Here is a 19,212-nt window from a genome sequence, read left to right as displayed (position 1 = left end):
AAGCAGGCACATGGCATAAAATGGAAAAATTCCCCTCCAATACGGGTTATATAAAATAATTTGGGTATGCGGTGCTTTTGTGAAAGTATGAAGTGCACGCCACTGGCTATATCCCTTTCTTTATGTTATCAATTGCTTCTGCAACAAGCTTCTATTGTGTCGCCGTTTATTGTTATAAAAGTTACATCTAAATGAGGTTTAAATTGTTTATTCTTAGTAAACAAACCACACCATTACCAATTGGAACGAATGGAACTACTAATCCAAGTACACCAACCACACCGGCCCCAAATACAACAACTCCAGAAGTAAAAGTTGATGAAGAGAAACCAACACCTGACTTCTTGGACAGCATAAATAAGAACGAGGAAAAGTCCAAAATTGGTTTCCCCGTATCGCAAATGAACAATCTTAATGTAGGCGATTATAGGACACTCGTGAAAACTCTGGTTTGCGGTGTTAAAACTATAACTTGGGGATGCGCGTCATGTAAAGTAAGTATTCATACAACATTGTTACATGAAGTTTTTTACTACAAGGCACAGCCAAAAAAAAAATGTTTTTTATGAAGTTTTCACGTATTAGAATAAAGAGTTATGTGGTAAGTAAACTGAAAGGAAATGTTGATAAAAATGCGATACAGTGTGTGATAAGACGTTAATCGTATTAGTTGCACAAATTTTATGTGATTCTTTTTTTTCCAAAGCAGACCACAACAAATAGTGAGGGCACATCTACAACAACAATTACAGGACAGAAACAGTTTAGCGCTCGCGAAACACTCGTTTTTATACGACTTGTACGTTGGGGTTTACAATCTCTTGATATTTATACGTTATCTGCGCCGAGAACCCCTGCCCAGCCTCCAGCGCAACCTCACGTGCGCTCTAAAGAAGAAAAAGAAGTCCTTGAACATTTTAGTGGTGTGGTAAGTTTAAATTACTTAAACTTTGCAGGATTTTACTAATAACTAAACTCATGTTTCTTCTCTGTTTTAATCTTTCAGTTTTCAATGATGAATCCTCAAACTTTCCAAGAAATTTTCACAGCAACTATATCTCACATGGTAGAAAGAATAAATAAAAATCCAACTCTACAAATAATCGCTAACACGTTTTTGTCTAATCCGGCAACATCGCCTATATTTGCCACGGTTCTAGTAGAATATTTGCTGAAAAGAATGGAAGAAATGGGTACAAATGTAGAAAGGTCGAACTTATACCTTAGACTGTTTAAGCTAGTCTTCGGTTCCGTCAGTTTGTTCCCTACGGAAAATGAACAAATGTTACGACCTCATTTGCACAGCATAGTCAACAAGGCGATGGATTATGCTATGACCGCTAAAGAACCGTATAACTACTTTTTATTGTTGAGAGCATTATTCCGCTCAATCGGAGGTGGCAGTCACGACTTACTCTATCAAGAATTCTTGCCTTTGTTGCCGAATTTGTTAGAAGGATTGAACCGTCTTCAAAGTGGTTTGCACAAACAACACATGAAAGATCTTTTTGTGGAGCTGTGTTTGACGGTACCCGTGAGACTTAGCAGTCTGTTGCCTTATCTTCCCATGTTAATGGATCCATTGGTATCTGCTCTTAATGGATCCCACACATTGATATCACAAGGTTTGCGAACTCTTGAACTCTGCGTGGATAACTTGCAGCCAGATTTCTTATACGAACATATTCAGCCTGTAAGAGCAGATCTGATGCAGGCACTTTGGAGGACATTACAGAATAATGAGGTTGCAAGGATAGCATTCAGAGTGCTCGGGAAATTTGGCGGTGGTAATCGAAAAATGATGATTGAACCGCAGAGATTAGAATATCGAGAAACGGACGCACCCCCTCCGGCAGTCCAAGCTTACTTCCAAGATCAACCGAAGCCTGTAGATTTTGAAGTGGATAGAGTAATAGAAACCGCCTTCGCTGCTCTAAAGTCGAGTACGACAGATCCGTTCTACCGACGACAGTGTTGGGAAGTCCTTCGTTGTTTCCTCGCGTCATCTCTCAATCTTGATGATGACAGGGCGACATTGCAAAAGCTGTTCTATCATCCCAGCTTCCTCGATGGCAAGATTCCGCCTCAAAATGGACCATATTACAAGTGTAATAACAGCATCGTTAGAAATACTCATTGCACTGCTTTAACGGGAATGTTCGTTGCAGCAGCTATCAAAGAATTAAGGCACCATGTTCTGCCTACTATGGTTTCTCTTGTTCGACACTACACATTGGTGGCTATAGCTCAGGAAGCCGGCCCATTCGCAGGTACTGGAGGCCCTAAAGAAGGTCTGGATGCTTTAGTATTAGTTGACGCAATTGCAGTAGTAATGGGTCACGAAGAAAAGGAACTGTGCAAACCCGGTCATTTGGCCTTAGTTTTGATGATAGAAACCGCAGCAACTGTTCTAGGAAGTAAAGAACGAGCTTGTCGCTTACCCTTAATGGAGTACCTAGCGGAGCGAATGTCTGCTCTATGTTACGAACGTGCTTGGTACGCAAAATTAGGTGGCTGTATCGCAGTTAAATTTATGTTCGAGAAGATGGCTCCTGAGTGGGTTTATAAACACGTTTTTACATTTTTAAAGGCAGTATTATTTGTTATGATGGATCTTACTGGGGAGGTGTCTTCTGGAGCCATCGATATGGCAACTGTGAATTTGGATCGTTTAGTTCGTGTTTGCGTCACTGGACCGGGTGGGGAAGGCGAGCCTGAAGGAGACGTGGCTGCGGCAAAAGCGCGTGCTTTAACCGATGTCCTACAAGAACTAGTTCTTCAAGTCACTAGTCCTCATCTTCTTGTACGACAACAGGTATGTTTGGATTTAAAAGTGATTATATTGTATTCTTCTAGTCCGAATTCCCAATAAATCATCTTAACCTTTCAGGCCATGAAATCGTTGGAACTCATTGCGGAACTGCAAAATAAAACAGTGACAGAAGTTATGGATCCTCATAGGGACGTGTTGGCGGATATAATTCCACCAAAGAAACATCTATTACGTCATCAACCGGCCAACGCGCAGATGGGCTTGATGGATGGTACCACATTCTGTACCACGTTAAAACCAAGACTGTTTACAATAGGTAGATATTAAATTATTATTTATGCCTTTTCAAGTTGTATAATTACTAAAGATAGGGTACATGTTGAAGAAACATTCCAGAAGTGCTTATTTTTTACATAATTCATGTATACATACCGCTTTTAACATTGAAAAAAGCGTTAAAACAGATTGTGCAAAAAGTAATTTGGCATTTTAAGTAATAAAGTATTTTGTTAATAGATCTGGCCATAAACGAACACAAAGTGTTCTTCCGGGAATTGCTTTCCCTTTGCGAGGCGGAAGACGCCATGCTTGGCAAGCTGCCGTGCTACAAGGGCGTCAACTTGGTGCCATTGCGGGCCTCCGCCCTTAAAGCCCTGGCTGCCTGTCACTACATACAGGATAAGCACTGCCGCGAGAAGATATTCCAAGTATTATACAAGTCCCTAGAGAAAAATGACCAGGAGCTGCAACAGGTTAGTTGGGTTTCTTTATCCTTGCTCTGCTGAATTTTTTGCCGGCTTCTGCACGGTAGAATGTGCCTTCCCTACCGGAGTGTCGTTATAAACGAAAAGAGTGACTTGGCATTTCAATAATGCTTATATAACGTGAAACCGAATTACGAAATACTGTTGAAGGGGTCATAAGTATGTTTCATAAGGACTCATCCTGTAAAAATATTAAAATAAAAGAAGCATATTTTTTTCCCATATAAATAATTCAAAGCATTCTAAATGTTCACTTACGACAACCCTTTGAAGATAAAAAAAAAAACGCCACGCGCATAGTACCTGCGCTACGCGACGCCTAATAAAGTGTCAGGTGTCACTTGATTTTAATTTTGAAGTGTTGTTAGAGATGTATCTGAATTCTTTCAGTAAAAACTATGGCAGCGGTTTACTCAAAAACTAATCGCTTTTCGATTTCACAGATAAGTCTCGGAACAGTAAATAATGTTCCTCTAAAACCTGTGAAGTAAAATTTCGGTTTTTATTTACACGTTGTATATTTAGTATGCCGTATGTAAGCTTCAAATTTTTGTTTCAGGCCGGTTTTGAATGCATGCAAAAGTTCCTATCAGGCTTTCAAATTGATATGGAAATGGTTCATCCAGTGATGCGACCTCTTTTACTGACATTGGGCGATCATAGGAACTTAAGTGTGAATGGCGCTAAAAGACTGTCCTATTTGACCCAACTCTTCCCTTCGACGTTCAGTGAAAAGCTCTGCGAGCAATTGCTACAATTGTTGAAGAAACTTTTGGACTATTCAATACAGACAAATAGAGGTAAAACGCGTATTTTTAACTTGCACTAAATAATTATTTCTTAACTTTAATAAACATTAATTTATATATTCATTCTGTTAAATCAAATTTTACACATTTTTCTAGGAACCAACTTCCTCCAGAGTGTTTCAAAGAACATGGAGAATGAACAAAAAATTATAATATTGATTGGCATTTTCCATCAAATCCCAGCTGCGTCTCCGCGTTTCATAGAGGTTTTGTGTCGTCTTATTTTCCACACTGAGAAATCGCTACTGATTGAAGCTGGTTCGCCGTTTAGAGAACCTTTAGTAAAATTCTTACTGAGGTGAGTAACCATGATAGGTTTTATTATAATAAAATATTTAATTTATTTGTTTGTTTAGTTTTGTTAGCTTATATTAATAACAAAACGGAAATATTTGTTTTTTTGTTCGTTAGAATACGGTAACCTTAAGAAATACCAGCTTAATTTGAAAAATCAGTTTTTGAGAAAACTTAAATAGCGTGGGCGGGTGATGCGATGCGATAGGTCGTGGTATATTGTGTAAAATGGCGATTGAAAGTTTATATGTGAAAAATTTACTTATAAGAAGATGTACCAATGAAGGTGTATGTGTATGGCCCAAGTTGCGGGGAACCTTTACTTAATCTTATAAGTGACATTTTCTTCTTCATTATAACAAATCACTGATATTCCATATTACAGGTATCCAAAAGAGACGCTTGATCTAATAATGAACGATAACAATATCAAAGATCAACAATGGAGCCGATTCCTAGTATTTTTAGTCAAACACTCTGAAGCGGGGCCGGCGTTCAGGGAAGCATTGCATACGTCGAAGAAACCTCGACTAATGCAACTGCTCGCAGCAAATAGCGGTGGTGCTGGGGCATCTATACCCCAGGCAGATAAGGCAGAAATGCAATTCCAAGCTATTCGGGTGATATCGTTGCTGATTAAGTTTGACGACCAGTGGCTTTCGACGCAGCACGATTTGATTGAGCTGGTCAAACGTATTTGGTGCAGTGATCAGTATCATGTACGTGGTTTTCTTACTTTTATCTTCACTCAATTTAACATTGCGTACTTAACCTGATAATTAGTGAAAATGATGCTAATTTTGTTGTTTACTAATTTTAAATTCAATTGTCAGTTCTCGTAATGTTAATCAGTGTAATGTTGTGAGACCCATGCCGCGTAGTAAGCCAGTATTGGATTGACCCGAAATAATTAGATGGCAACACTAGTAGACCTATCAGTTTTCTTCAGTTAATGATTTCTGTACATCTTAATTATCAACGGGATTGTTGTTATGACTTTTTTGTACTAGACAACTGAAAAAACAAGTTTTGAATTAAATATGCATAGCGACCTTAATGTACCATGAAAAAATAACATAACTTTAATAATTTCAGGAAGTTCACAAGAAAGTTGAGAATGTGGACTGTACCCACTGGAAGGAGCCAAAGTTAATAGTGAAAATTCTGCTGCACTACTTCTGCCATCATCCTTCTAGCATAGACTTATTGTTCCAACTCTTGCGAGCTCTTTGTGATCGATTCATTCCAGATTTCCAGGTAAGGTGTTCAGTTTTCTCTTTATGTTATTTATATGATATTTTACAATCATTTGGCAATGGTGGTCTTTTGAAGATCAATATTTAGCTTTCTCTGTGCCGCCTAAAGCACTTCATTTAACAGCCTTCATTTTTAGTTATACTTTATAATAATCCCAACTTAAGGTCTGAGATGTTGAACTTAGCCTGCTTACCACCTGTTTAAGACCTACGGGGTCTCGACTACCATATTAATGTTGCTATAATTATCAAACACAATGTTACGTAGTGAGCGACTACGGGGTGTATATGTACTTATAGTTGAAACTCTAGATATTTGACAGCTGGTTAGCGCAGCGGGCAAAGACCCTTCTTTCTGAGTCCAAGGCCGTGGTTTAGATTCCCACATCTGGAAAATGTTTGTGTGATGAACATGAATGTTTTTAAGTGTCTAGGTGTTTACCTAAATGGGTACCAAGATGCATATTTTTATATTCATCAGCTATCTTGGTACCCATAAAACAAGCTAAGCTTACTATGGAGCTAGATGGCGATGTGTGTATTGTCATAGTATATTTATTTATATTCTGGTTCACATTTGACATAATCACATCGTGTTTGTTGGCTGGTGTACGCGCAAGTAACATTCAAAAACTTTATAATTTCTTCCTTTTAGTGCTTGAAAAAGTAAAATTACAATTGTATTAATTATCATTTTTATAGTTTCTCCGAGATTTCCTCGAGAACACAGTAGCCCAAAACTACACAATCGATTGGAAGCGATCAGCATTCTTCCGTTTTGTGGATCACTTCGCAAGCGATGCCATGCCTCAGGAGCTCAAAGCGAAAGTACTACAGATGATCCTAATTCCATGTTTCGCGGTCAGTTTCGAGAAGGGACAGAAGATAGTTGGAGGGCCACCTGCTCCGTATCAAGATAACCCTGACAATGTTGTCTCTGTATTCATAAATAATGTAAGTGGAAGATACTATTTTTTTTGGGTAGCGTTAAGTTTATAAACGAAATAATTTATAGCAGTGCTAAAACAAAAGTTTCGGTGGGCCAGTTTTGTAGTTTATTTCACGTTTTTTTAGGTTATAGACCCAGAAAATCCGTTTGCATGTTCCGACGCCGTACGAATCTCACTGCTTCAGTTCGCCTGTCTATTGCTAGAGCAGGCTTCGGCGCATATCCACGATGCTAATAACAAGAAGCAGGGTAATAAGTTGCGTCGGCTTATGACCTTCGCCTGGCCGTGTCTACTTGGTAAAAACTACGTCGACCCTGCAACCAGGTATTGTCTTAACTTTTCTTTAAGTCCCTCCCCTTATATTTTTAAATGTTTATTTTTTGATGCATTCCTTATTAGAATTAGGTACTTCCACCAAAGGTTGTATGGGAGCGATCGCTTTAACGATAAGACCGCCATTGCACACCTAAACTAGAACTTTTAAATTTATCTATTGTTTCTTTTTGTATTTTGTTTTTGTGTGTGCAATAAAGATTTCAATAAATACTTGAACTTTTTAGTAATACATAAATACATATCAGTATTATTACTTAATTGAAGAGATTCTTGTTTCTAAAAAAAGGTCAAACAGTAAATGAAAAACATGTTTCATGTCCTAGCTTTTGTTTTAAATTAACGAATGCAGTTATCACCATCACTTACATTAGTGTAACATGTTAAATGTATGAACGCTTCATAAGTGCCTGTAATAAGGTCTGCATGAATAAAACATTTTTGAATTTGAATTTGAATTTGTTTGTTTCAGGTATCATGGACATCTACTCCTCAGTCATATCATTGCTAAATTCGCTATTCATAAGCGTATCGTATTGCAAGGTAAGTGAACGAGAGAAATTCATTAGTTTGACCTTTAACTTTTAGTTTCTCTATTTTTATAAAAACTTTATATGGGTATTTAATTCAGAATGGTGTCACCATATTAAACCCATAATAGTTGTCATGGTATAATGACTTGTAAATGTTTATATTCCTTCTATTTAACACATAACTAAATAAAAATGTAAAATAGAGATTAAAATTTAAAACTACATACGTACGTTTTTTTGAACTTTATATACATAATTTAAAAAATATATAATTCATTTCTGATCTAAAGTTACCAAAATTCTTATCTTGTAAGTTTATTAAGGTTTCATCTGTAGCACTGTCGCTATTCCAATAGGTTTTTTTTTTCATGATCGTACCTAATATCGTACATAATTAATGTTGTTTCGTCCATAGTTTTCCATAGCCTACTCAAGGCACACGCTGTGGAGGCCCGAGCGGTAGTACGCGCGGCGCTTGAGATCCTCACGCCTGCTATGCCCCAGCGGATGGAAGATGGCAACACTATGCTAACCCATTGGACCAAAAAGATCATCGTGGAAGATGGCCACTCGGTGCAGCAACTGTTCCACATTCTGCAGCTTGTTGTGAGGCATTATAAGGTGAGATAGTGTTCCAGATCTGTGTAACAGTGCCTTTTTTAAAAGCATCAACAGACTTAATGAATTAATGAATATATACACTTTTATAGAACACTACAGAAAAAATAAAAAAAAGATGCAAATACACCAGAGCAAGTTCGATAGAATGTAGATTTTCGCGGCCTTATCGCTAATTTATCGGTTTTACTTGGAACCATAGTGAGTGGTATGGAACACAACGCATCTCTAACACTGGCATTTACCTAATGTTGCGAGAATTTAGCTTCTTCTATCAGCGAAGCTGTACAAGAAAACTTCAAATTCTTAGTATTTTCACATCTTAATTTTACAGCTTTCCCTAAGATACTGATTGGGTGTGCTGCTAGTGTAAGAAATTATATCCCTTTATTCTATTTTTAAATTTAAAAGTACCATAACTTTTTTACTAGATAATCTTTTTGTACAGGTATACTACCCAGTACGACACGCGCTTGTAGGCCATATGGTAGCTGCAATGCAACGTCTTGGTTTCTCGGCTACTGCGTCCTTGGAACACCGCCGACTCGCTGTTGACTTAGCTGAAGTTGCACTTAAATGGGACCTGCAAAGAATCCGTGATCACACACCTATGGACATTGTGGTAAGTAAACAAAACTTGGTACTAATGTATAAACTATTCTCATCTTTAAAAAAGTTTGGATGTCAGTAAGAATGTATAAAACTGTGGTGTCTCGAAATAACACACATAAAATAATTGTTCAGAAATCATCAATGCAAAATTTTAGTAATTTTCCACAAGTTTTAGAATATTATAACCTTTATAAAACGAAACCAGTTTGGAATAGTTGACCCCACACAGGTTTGAGAACATTATGTAGAACTCTCAGGCATGGAGGTTTCCCCACGATGATTTCCTTTACCGTTGAAGCAAGGGATATTTAAATTGCTTAAGTCGCACATAAATTAGAAAAGTTAGAGGTGCTTACTCTTTACAGGTAGCCACATCGCCAAGCGGCGCAATGAAACGCATTTCCTCAGATGAGAGCGGTAACGAATCTCGCAAAGCTCTCAACACAGGCTGGGCCAGTCCTCAAGCGAGCGTTTCGCGACTGGAGCCGGATGCCGCCAAGCCGCTAGATAGACAACATGTTGATGTTGTTGTGAATTTACTGCTTAGACTGGCATGTCAGGTTTGTGCATTAGAAATTCTGAGTTTGGAGCATTATTTATGGGTTTTTCTAAACACGGTATACACATATTGGCTAAATTACCAAAGTTAAAAAGCTAGAGTGCACCGTTCTATCACCATACGCTATATAAACTCACTGTGTGGCATTGACCTTTTCTAGATAGCTAAACGAAATGAAATGAAATGAAAATAAACTTTACTGTACACCTAACAGAAATGAAATTATAAACAAAAACAACACTAAATAAAACACAGGTACAATGGGCGGCCTTATCGCTAAAAAGCGATCTCTGCCAGGCTAACCCAACAAAGGAAGAGGAAAAAAAACACTTAACTCAAAAAAAAAAAAACTCTTCTTAACCATCCAATTCGATTAGAATTATAATTTAAATTAGAATTAGCGGGATATCTTCAGGCTGACAGCGTTAAATGAAACACGGTCTCTGTACCAAAGTACGGACAAGTTCATTATATAGAAGCATTTTTGGGAACTCTTTATGTTTTGGAATTTTAGTTTTTTCAAGCAAAACACACGGCAACTGGATATTGAGTTCAACCTTGTTGTCATGGTTATCATTAAATTAAAGTCTGGTTTGTCAGTTTATTTACGTGTGCGGGCATCAAGTGAAAACCGGTCAACGATCGTGAATAATCTTTCGCAATTCAAAAATATGATCATCATCATATCCTATAACAGTCTACTGCTGGACTAACCACCACACACGCAATCACCACGCTGGGCAGACAGGTTGCTGATCGCAGTAGATGGTAATACCAGCACAGAGAGTTCAGCTCAGTACTGTCGTTCATTACTGTCCAGTTTAGATTACAATACATACATTTGTAATATCGCGTTGCTATATTGCTTATTTTATAAAACCACAGGTTTTACAGGTTAACGAAGGTGGCGTAGCCGGTGCCGGGGTGGCAACAGCTGCGGCCGGCGGCGTAGGCGGCGCGGGAGGTTCACCGGGCGAACAATTGTCGCGACGCTGCGTATTACTTTTACGTGCAGCGCTAAAACCTGATGTCTGGCCGCATCTTTGTGAGCCTAAGTTGGCCTGGCTTGATAAGGTAGGATCATTTAGTAGGAGCAGCGGCGGCCGAGGTAGTGCGGTTACGCCAAGCAAATAACCGATGTGTTGCTGTTACGAGCTGCATCAAAACTATATGTTTGATCGATCTTTCGTTATTCAAGATAAATAACATTATTATATCCTACAAGATATCTGCGAAAAGTTTTTGAAACGGGTGTCCGCATTTGTCATAGTCCGCTACATAATCTGACAGTTAAATTATATTTAATTCAGTTTGAATTGCATAGACTGTAGAAAAGTAATTTATTGAGTTAAGACGCGAAGGGAGAAAATGTTCTGTTTTTGTTTTCTGGTGAGAATATGAAATTAAGACATCTAGACCGTAATAGGCATGGCAAAGGGGAGACAGTACAACGTGACAAAAGTTGTCATATATAATCGATTTATTGACGCAGGTGTTCTCAACGGCGGATACGAACGCGGCTGCGTGCGCAAACGCGTGTACTGCACTGGAGTTGCTCGTGTTTCTACTGGGAGTTTTGAGACGGGAGCAAATTCTAGCTGCACTAAAACCTCTGCAGCGTGGTCTAGCGGCCTGCGTCGCTTCATCTAACGCAAAGATAGTACGGCTTACGCATAACCTACTGGCTAAGCTGACAGCATTGTTCCCCACAGAGCCTTCGGGAGCTGCCCAAGCTTCAAAAGTAAGTTGCAAAAGAAACATGTTCTTGTTGTATCCTATAAAATTCATTGCATTGCATTCTGTAGATGGGACATATTTCCTGGAAAAGCATCCGGGAAACTTTGTCCGCTACATTTAAAAAAAATAAACTTTGTTACCTATTTATGCGGTCTGTCACTTTGTCATTTATCTAATGCAGGGGCTCCCAACCTTATTAAGCGAGCGACGCACTTACAAATAATAAAAGCATAATAAATAATAAAATTTACTACCACGATGATATTATAGATTTCCGCAAAGTAAAGCCTGCTTCTCTCCAATACCACGATGTGACTGAGCTTGGTGATCGCCACACAATTTTTAAAAGTCACACTTTTGCCGACAAAATTATTTTTCTTGATTTGTTTCTACAGCTCGGCGCCCAGGTTGGGAAGCCCTGGTCTGATAGACTAATTCCTCTTTTGATAAATGAATATTCTTTTCCATGTTTTAGGGTAACATATTTTCTAGTGCTATTTTTTTCCACTGTATGTACATACCGTGCCAGCAAGTAACGCGGGCAAAGCCGCGGGCACTTCGAGTAAATAAATGTTATCCTGAGCCATCAATCCAGGTTTTAAAGAATTACATAACTTCTCTTTTAGTACGAAGAACTCGAAACACTATACGCGTGCGTGAGTAAGTACGCTTTCGAAGGACTAGCTACGTACGAGAAGTCGGCCGGCGGTGCGGGCGCGGCGAGTGGCGCCAGCGCTCTACTTGGCCCTTTGATGATGCTGAAAGCATGTTGCGCATCCAGTGCTGGCTACGTAGACCGATTGCTACTGCCGCTGATGAGGGTATTGCAACGTATGGCAAGGGATCATGTCGCGCCTAACCCTGATACAGCTACTTCGGATTTGCTTGTGAGTTGTGTTTTTATCTTTTTTTCGTAACGAATGCAATTACTTTTAGGATCATTATGTGAATTTAAGGCGATATAAATAACAGTTTTTTTTGTTAAATCTTACTTTCATATATTCTTCTCAAGAAGTTAATTTTATACCCATATCATATGGATGCAAAAGAAATAATGGGTCCGCGATATTGGATTAAATTGTAAAATTACGCAAAATTTTATACTAAAGTTTTTTTTTTTTTAGATTTTAGCACTGGATTTGCTAAAAGCAAGAGTTTCGGTTATGCCTGTTGAAACCAGGAAAACGTTTATCGGAACTATACTGGTCGGACTTATTGAAAAAACCAATGATGCCAAGGTAAAAACCTTACATTAATTCACGGGTATATTCTGGCCGTCGAGTTCGGCCCGCCGCCGCCACACGCACTAGAATTGTTAGTGAATAATAAAAAAACGTTAAACTCTATGTAACCTCGTACGCTTTCCTGCATTGAGTCTTAATTCCTGGAAATAGAAAATTCTTTGCATGCTCTCTAAATATGTGATCATATTTAGAGAGCACGATTTCGTGAATACTCATATCGTGAAATACTGCGCCTTATAATTTTAAATAGAAAATAGACTGACCAATCGGACCGGATGGTTAGTGGAAAACCTCCGCCTGTAAACAGAGCAACACTTTGCAGGGCATGCAAGTAAAAAGTCGCAGTATCCATAAACCTGAGGCATAGGTGTTAAGCCTTATATGCTTTTTTCACCGGCAAACCATGCCCTTCAGACCGGAGCACAGCAATAATTCTGGTCGGTAAAAATGAGCATGGCGGTAGTATGACGAAGTCTAACACAAAAAGCGGTACTACTCGAATAATGTTTTATTTTTGTTTTTTTTTTTAATAAATTGACCGATGTGTGTCAGGTTATGAAAGCAATAACTCGGATGGTGGAAGAGTGGGTGAAATGGAAGGGCTCCGCGGCCGGTGCGGCACCTTCGTTGCGTGAGAAATCGATCCTGCTTGTAAAGCTAATGCAATATGTGGAGAAACGTTTCCCTGACGATCTGGAATTAAACGCTCATTTCCTGGACCTTATCAATTATGTATACAGGTAACTTTTTAATGTCTAAGTATATTGAGCAATTTCTTATTAATTTAATAAAATAATCAACATGAACCTAATGCTGGCCCACGACAGGGCACGGGTCTCCTCCCACAATGAGAAGGGGTTATATATAAAATACAATATATAAATTAGAAATGCAAAAAACCCTGACTTTTAATTTAGAGTTCATTATTCTATTAATCAAGTCCTTTCATTTGATGCAGTTGTGAAAATAAAAATGAAACACGCCATTTGGTGGTGGCGGCCATCTTGCATTTGAAATTTGTTATAGGTTTTATAGTATTTCCTCAAACATAGCTATTAAGAACACTCCCGCACTCATTAAATCACCTTTCAAACAAAAACAAAATTTGTTCATCCGTTCTGGAAATAGAATGCCACAGACAGACAAACGTTGGGGGTTAAAAAAATTATTACTTAAATTGTCTAGTTTTTTTTTTTAGTGTCATAACTTAGTTAAAAAACGGAATTGTATCAATTCCGTTTTATATTTTACTCGAATACGAGTATAATAATCGATTACCAAAATTAAACCAAAATTACTTCTTTGGGAACGATTATTAATCACGATTAACAGAATATCGTTTAAAATGATTATTTATATTTGACATGCTTTAAAAAAAAAACTAATGATAACCCATAATATCATTAACAATTTATATGTTGTGTTTTTGTGTCAATCTGATTTATTATTTATACTCTTTATTTGCACACAAAAAGAATACAGAAGAAGAGTAAAAAAAAACAGACAGAAGCAGTATACAAAAGGTGGCCTTATCGCTTCGTAGCGATCTCTTCCAGGCAACCTAATAATGTCGGTTACAACTCAAAATTACTTTTGTCCGTCCAAAATGACCATTGTTCATGATCCGGACGGTTAAATTACAACCATGAGAATCATAACATGACTTCAATATTTCTATTTAATACCATCTTTTATTTTATTTATTTATAATACAAATAGTTCATGATGAATGATTGATCTATTTATTTCAGGGATGAGCACTTAAAACTAACTGAGCTATCAATGAAGCTTGAACCAGCTTTCCTTGCCGGGTTGCGATGCCCGCAGCCGCATATTCGTGCGAAATTCTTCGAAATATACGACGGCAGCGTACGGCGCCGCGTCTTCGATCGTCTGCTATACATCATTTGCTCGCAAAACTGGGAGCATATAGGACAGCACTACTGGATCAAGCAGTGCCTTGAACTGCTGCTTGTTACCTGCGTTTCGAGTAAGGGATGACTTTTTTTTTCCTCTTCATTTTATGGGTTTTTTTATTCCTTGCGTTGCCGTGTTTAGTTATGTTTATCTTGATTCCCTGTACTTAAAGCCAAACAAGAGACTAAATGTTATAGAATTCAACGTTACCTGTCTAGTTGTTCAATAGCTAACCAATCAGAAAGTAGGCCGGCGCTCAACAGTGGGACGCTAGGGGAGGGGATGATGCTTATTGCTATTTTTATTGTCGTATTCAAAAGATATGATCTGATTTGGTCTGCTGGTTGGCTTCGGACTTGGCTAGTTACCACCCTATAGACAAATGATGTAAGTCTTTGTTTTCTACGCGGCATCGTACCGCGTACAAACCTTTTACCATACCCCTAAAAGGCTAGAATGGGATTCTTGTCTTTTAGGTTATAAAGGCCCTAGAATCTTAAGACTGCATCATCACAACCGGGTGAGATTTCAGCCATTTCGCGTTATCGTGAATCCGAAGTCAAACTCCGTTAAATTATGTTAATATTAAATTTTTAGGCACACAGATTAGATTGTCGAATACCAAATACCTACTTCCAAACATAGCAGCGGTAATAAACTGGGCAGATAGTGAGGAGAGGAAGTCGTTTGTGACATTCAGCTCTGTGAAAGAAGAGTCTGTTGATGGGTTCAGTGATTCTCTTGACCCTGACAAGGATGATGTACTGGATATGGACCTGGACTCTAATTCTAACCAAAAAGATGACTTGACTAAGAATGTGCCAAACAGGTAAGAAACAGAAAATAAATAATGATAATAGAACTAAATTTATTCAAATCAAATTGTAGGTGTATGTAATCGCTATATTATATCATGTTATGCTTTTCGCTATAGTTTCGAAAGTTTAATTTGGGCCTTTTTTTGCATAAAGATGAGTAGTTTACACTATTTAAACTTTACTTCAGACAACGAGCTCTAAACCAGATAGTAGCAAAGCAGACGGAGTTCCTAGAGCTGGCTCGGCGCGTGCGCACTGAACAGTTGGTGGTTGCGACCGCGCAACTAGCACACATGGACGATACACTAGCACATCACACCTGGCTGCGACTCTTCCCTGCACTTTGGTCTGCACTTGACGATCGACAGCTAACAGTAAGTTTTTTTAAATACGATTTTAGATATCCGCGAACTTTTATAAGATTTTTTTTTATAGCTGACTCGGTTGGTTACTAACTAATATTAGTTAGCACGAGTTTTTTTTATAAAAGTATGCTCACTTTGGAGTTTGCAAGCACACATCTCTTAGATATGTGGTTGTTAAATGCAGCTGAAGTCTATTTATCTTGCAGGCTAATGCATCCCATTTTAGACCACATCTTTATTTTGAATCACAGGATACTAAACAAACTTGAGCCTACATGAGTTATGAAAATAAAAACCTTTAACATTTTAAACGTTCTTTTCAGACAATAATGAATGAGATAGTGCCGTTCATAATATCCGGAGTTCATGTAATCCAACGTGACCAGCCACTAAGTGCGCTCAACACATTCATTGAAGCACTTGCTCGATGCAGCCCACCTGTTTCGATTAAACCGTAAGTTTCCGCTTACTTCTTTTTTTTTTTTTTTTTTTTTTTTTTTTTAATTGTTTGTCTTTACGCTTGCGTTACGAAAGTTGAACAGAACGCACACTGGCTTATCAATCATCGATATTAACACATTCATTTAAGCACTTGCTCGATGCAGCCCACCTGTTATGATTAAACCGTAAGTTTCCGCTTACTTTTTTTTTTATTGTTCGTCTTTACGCGTACGTCATGAAAGTTGAACAGAACGCACACTGACTTATCAATCATCAACATTCATTAAAGCACTATTGAAATTCAGCCCACCTGTTTCGACTAAACCTTAAGTTTGTGCTCACTTTTACGTCGTTCTTCTTTACACGTGCGTCACAAAAGATAAAAGACCACGCACTCTCATCAATTACCATTAACAGTGAAATGCTGGATTGAAGGCCTTAAAACTGGAGGGTTACCAGACCTGAAGGGTTCCCAAAATCAAGAAAGCTGGTAAGACGGGTTGGTATTTAGTAGCACGGAGGATGCTGCTGACGGTTCTCCATTATGATCCCTTGGATCCCGCGTGTTGTCGCCGCGTACAGCACCCGCGGTAGGAGGAGTATTTGTGACAACTGTATCTGTAACCACACCCCACGAGTCAAATAAAACCATTGAAATGTGAGCTTTATGTTGCGTTAAATGTATTTAATTCGTACACTTTAATGCCATGTTTTAACATCGACGTACATTTTTAGGCCTATGATGAAATACCTCGGGAAAACGCACAATTTATGGCACCGAATGACACTTAATCTAGAACAGATGGCCATCGATCAGGCGAGTGGTCGCACCAGTCGGGAAACCCTTGAGATTTACGATTACGATATCGAAACTACTCCACCCACGGTAAGTTTGCCTATTTGGATCACTATGAAAGTCAGAAAAGGGTTAGGAAAGCAGTATATAACAGAATATGACATAGGCCATTTCCTTATATATTTAATGTAGGAAAAAAATACGAGTTAGGGTTTTTTGATTTTTAACTTTATGGACACTTGCTGCATCATAGAAACTGCCTATATTATAATAGTATTATAATGTCAAACTTCACCTTATTAATATAAAGTTTATTGGGAATTCAGCGGAAGACATCTTGTTGATTAATATTCGTCTTCTTATAAGTGTGAATAATGTGCTTGCGTTCGGAAGCAGCACGTTTATATAAGGTAAAAAATATGCTACGTTTATATTTGCGTAGATCATAAGCTTAAGTTTTAGTTATTGTATCTTTATTTACTCATTGTGTATGTTTACAAATGTGTGTTAGCCTGAACAACAAAAAATATTAGTTTACGTTAGCAATAGGAACATATAATATCTATTTTTTAACATTTGTTACGTTTTATTGACAACATAAAGAAATTTTCAAACAAAAACAATATTCGTCTTCTGGGCACACCAGTCAAGCGGCGGGGGCTACTTGTTTTCTTTGTTATCACTTGAATTTTATTTTCAGGAAGTACTAGACTCTCTAAGTGACATGTACGAATTACTACAAGAAGAGGACATGTGGTCCGGTCTTTGGCAGAAACACGCTCGGTATCGAGAAACAAATGTTGCTATTGCGTATGAACAGCAAGGCTTCTTCGAGCAAGCCCAGGTATGAATACAACGTGAAATACATACACATATAGCGGGATAACCGTGGTGTAAATATATTAGTATAGTATTATATTGTTAAAGGTATTATTGACGACCATAATATTGAAACTTTTTACAGTGTCTAAACTGTATATACTTTTATCTTGTTTGTATAGTTGTTAGCTTATTCAGCACTTGTCATTTGCGTTACATATTGTCAAAATGTTTATTTTTTAAATCTATTTCTGGTTTTTTTAATATAAAAAGAAAATTTCTTTTGTTTGATTAAATATAAAAAGAAAAATTTCAGTTAGCCGTTATATAAAAATCTTGTCTTATTTGGGCGTTTCAACAAAGTGTGATACAGCGTCTGCATAGCCTGTGCATACCATACAAAAAGAAAAAAAACTCCAGTACCAGTTATAAAAAACTTAGGGATAGGCATTGTAAGAGTTATAAAAAGCCTACCCTTATGTATTTATAACTCATACTCGAGATTTTCTTCATTTTATATCATCTGCATACCCTCTATGCACGCCACTGACTGGATGACACAATAAGTCCATAAGATAAACCATTTCATTAATACACAGGCCGCGTACGACGTCGCTATGGCCAAACTAAAACAAGAATACTCAGCAAACCCGTCGACTTATAATATGCACAAGGAATGTACTCTGTGGACGCAACATTGGATCAAATGCGCCAAGGAGCTTAACCAATGGGATTCATTATTGGAGCTTGGCTTGACCAGGAATGTTCGAGATCCGTTTTTGATACTCGAAAGTTCATGGAGGAATCCGAATTGGCCGACTATGAAGGATGCTCTCGCTGAAGTGGAGTATAATTGTCCAAAGGAACTTGGTGAGTTTTTATGTTAATTGGTCGTTATGATTTTTTGATACAATCGGTCGATAAAATAAAATTCATATTTCGTGGTATTTATTTCATTGCTATTCAAAGTTTAAAGATGAACATATTCAATGATGATAAGTTTACTTAGTTTATTTGTGTAAACTATGTAATAGTTGAAATTAGGTTACTTGGATTGGCTGTTTTAATGTTAGTAGTAAACTAAATCTTATTGAGTTTTCATATAATGCGAGTCGATAAATTCTTGTATGCTACTGTTGATAATTAGGTATTAAAACACTTATGTGATACTATTAAAACTCTCGTTCGTGTTTTGATACCCCTTATTATAAAACAGTTGCATAAATAACTATTATATCATCTGCCCGCTTATTCCATGCCCTGTATGCACGACACTGGGAGTAAACTGGACATGGAATAGACGATAATGTATGTAACGTCCGCAGCTTGGTTAGTGAACCTGTACCGCGGGTATCTGTGCATCTGTGCGGGTGGCGAGCAGCAGCTGAGTGGTGTTGAAAGGCACGCCGAAGCTGCGGCGGCGCAGTGTTTGCGAGAGTGGCGCCGCCTACCGCGGCTCGTTTCGCACGCACATTTGCCCCTGCTACGCGCCGCCCAACAACTTATGGAGCTAAGCGAAGCTGCGCAGATACATACCGTATGTATACCACAGTAGTTTGTCTGTTTTTGTTTTT

The 19,212-nt window shown here is 38.1% G+C and overlaps 1 protein-coding gene across 4 annotated transcripts in view; it reads left to right on the top strand.

Annotated features, from left to right (window-relative positions):
* The window catches only part of LOC120637327 (transcription-associated protein 1), a 40,548-nt gene that overhangs the window by 5,577 nt on the left and 15,759 nt on the right, over positions 1-19,212 (top strand). For 2 of the 4 annotated variants that reach the window (XM_039909120.1, XM_039909119.1), the window contains exons 8-35: positions 218-494; positions 707-928; positions 1,007-2,815; positions 2,891-3,089; positions 3,290-3,525; positions 4,097-4,337; positions 4,443-4,644; positions 5,026-5,359; positions 5,736-5,897; positions 6,599-6,850; positions 6,971-7,170; positions 7,652-7,722; positions 8,128-8,333; positions 8,779-8,952; positions 9,308-9,502; positions 10,387-10,575; positions 10,994-11,242; positions 11,865-12,125; positions 12,363-12,476; positions 13,035-13,222; positions 14,234-14,472; positions 14,997-15,228; positions 15,405-15,591; positions 15,906-16,036; positions 16,759-16,909; positions 17,520-17,663; positions 18,238-18,508; positions 18,964-19,175. In XM_039909120.1, coding sequence (XP_039765054.1) covers positions 218-494; positions 707-928; positions 1,007-2,815; positions 2,891-3,089; positions 3,290-3,525; positions 4,097-4,337; positions 4,443-4,644; positions 5,026-5,359; positions 5,736-5,897; positions 6,599-6,850; positions 6,971-7,170; positions 7,652-7,722; positions 8,128-8,333; positions 8,779-8,952; positions 9,308-9,502; positions 10,387-10,575; positions 10,994-11,242; positions 11,865-12,125; positions 12,363-12,476; positions 13,035-13,222; positions 14,234-14,472; positions 14,997-15,228; positions 15,405-15,591; positions 15,906-16,036; positions 16,759-16,909; positions 17,520-17,663; positions 18,238-18,508; positions 18,964-19,175 — 7,348 coding nt within the window. The remainder of the gene's footprint in view (positions 1-217; positions 495-706; positions 929-1,006; positions 2,816-2,890; positions 3,090-3,289; positions 3,526-4,096; positions 4,338-4,442; positions 4,645-5,025; positions 5,360-5,735; positions 5,898-6,598; positions 6,851-6,970; positions 7,171-7,651; positions 7,723-8,127; positions 8,334-8,778; positions 8,953-9,307; positions 9,503-10,386; positions 10,576-10,993; positions 11,243-11,864; positions 12,126-12,362; positions 12,477-13,034; positions 13,223-14,233; positions 14,473-14,996; positions 15,229-15,404; positions 15,592-15,905; positions 16,037-16,758; positions 16,910-17,519; positions 17,664-18,237; positions 18,509-18,963; positions 19,176-19,212) is intronic. The other 2 variants (XM_039909121.1, XM_039909122.1) reach the window with 2 other exon arrangements.

The sequence above is a fragment of the Pararge aegeria genome, chromosome 3 (genome assembly GCF_905163445.1).
Source record: "Pararge aegeria chromosome 3, ilParAegt1.1, whole genome shotgun sequence".
In the NCBI taxonomy this organism is placed as follows: Eukaryota; Metazoa; Arthropoda; class Insecta; order Lepidoptera; family Nymphalidae; genus Pararge; species Pararge aegeria.
This window is presented reverse-complemented; position numbering and strand designations above follow the sequence as displayed.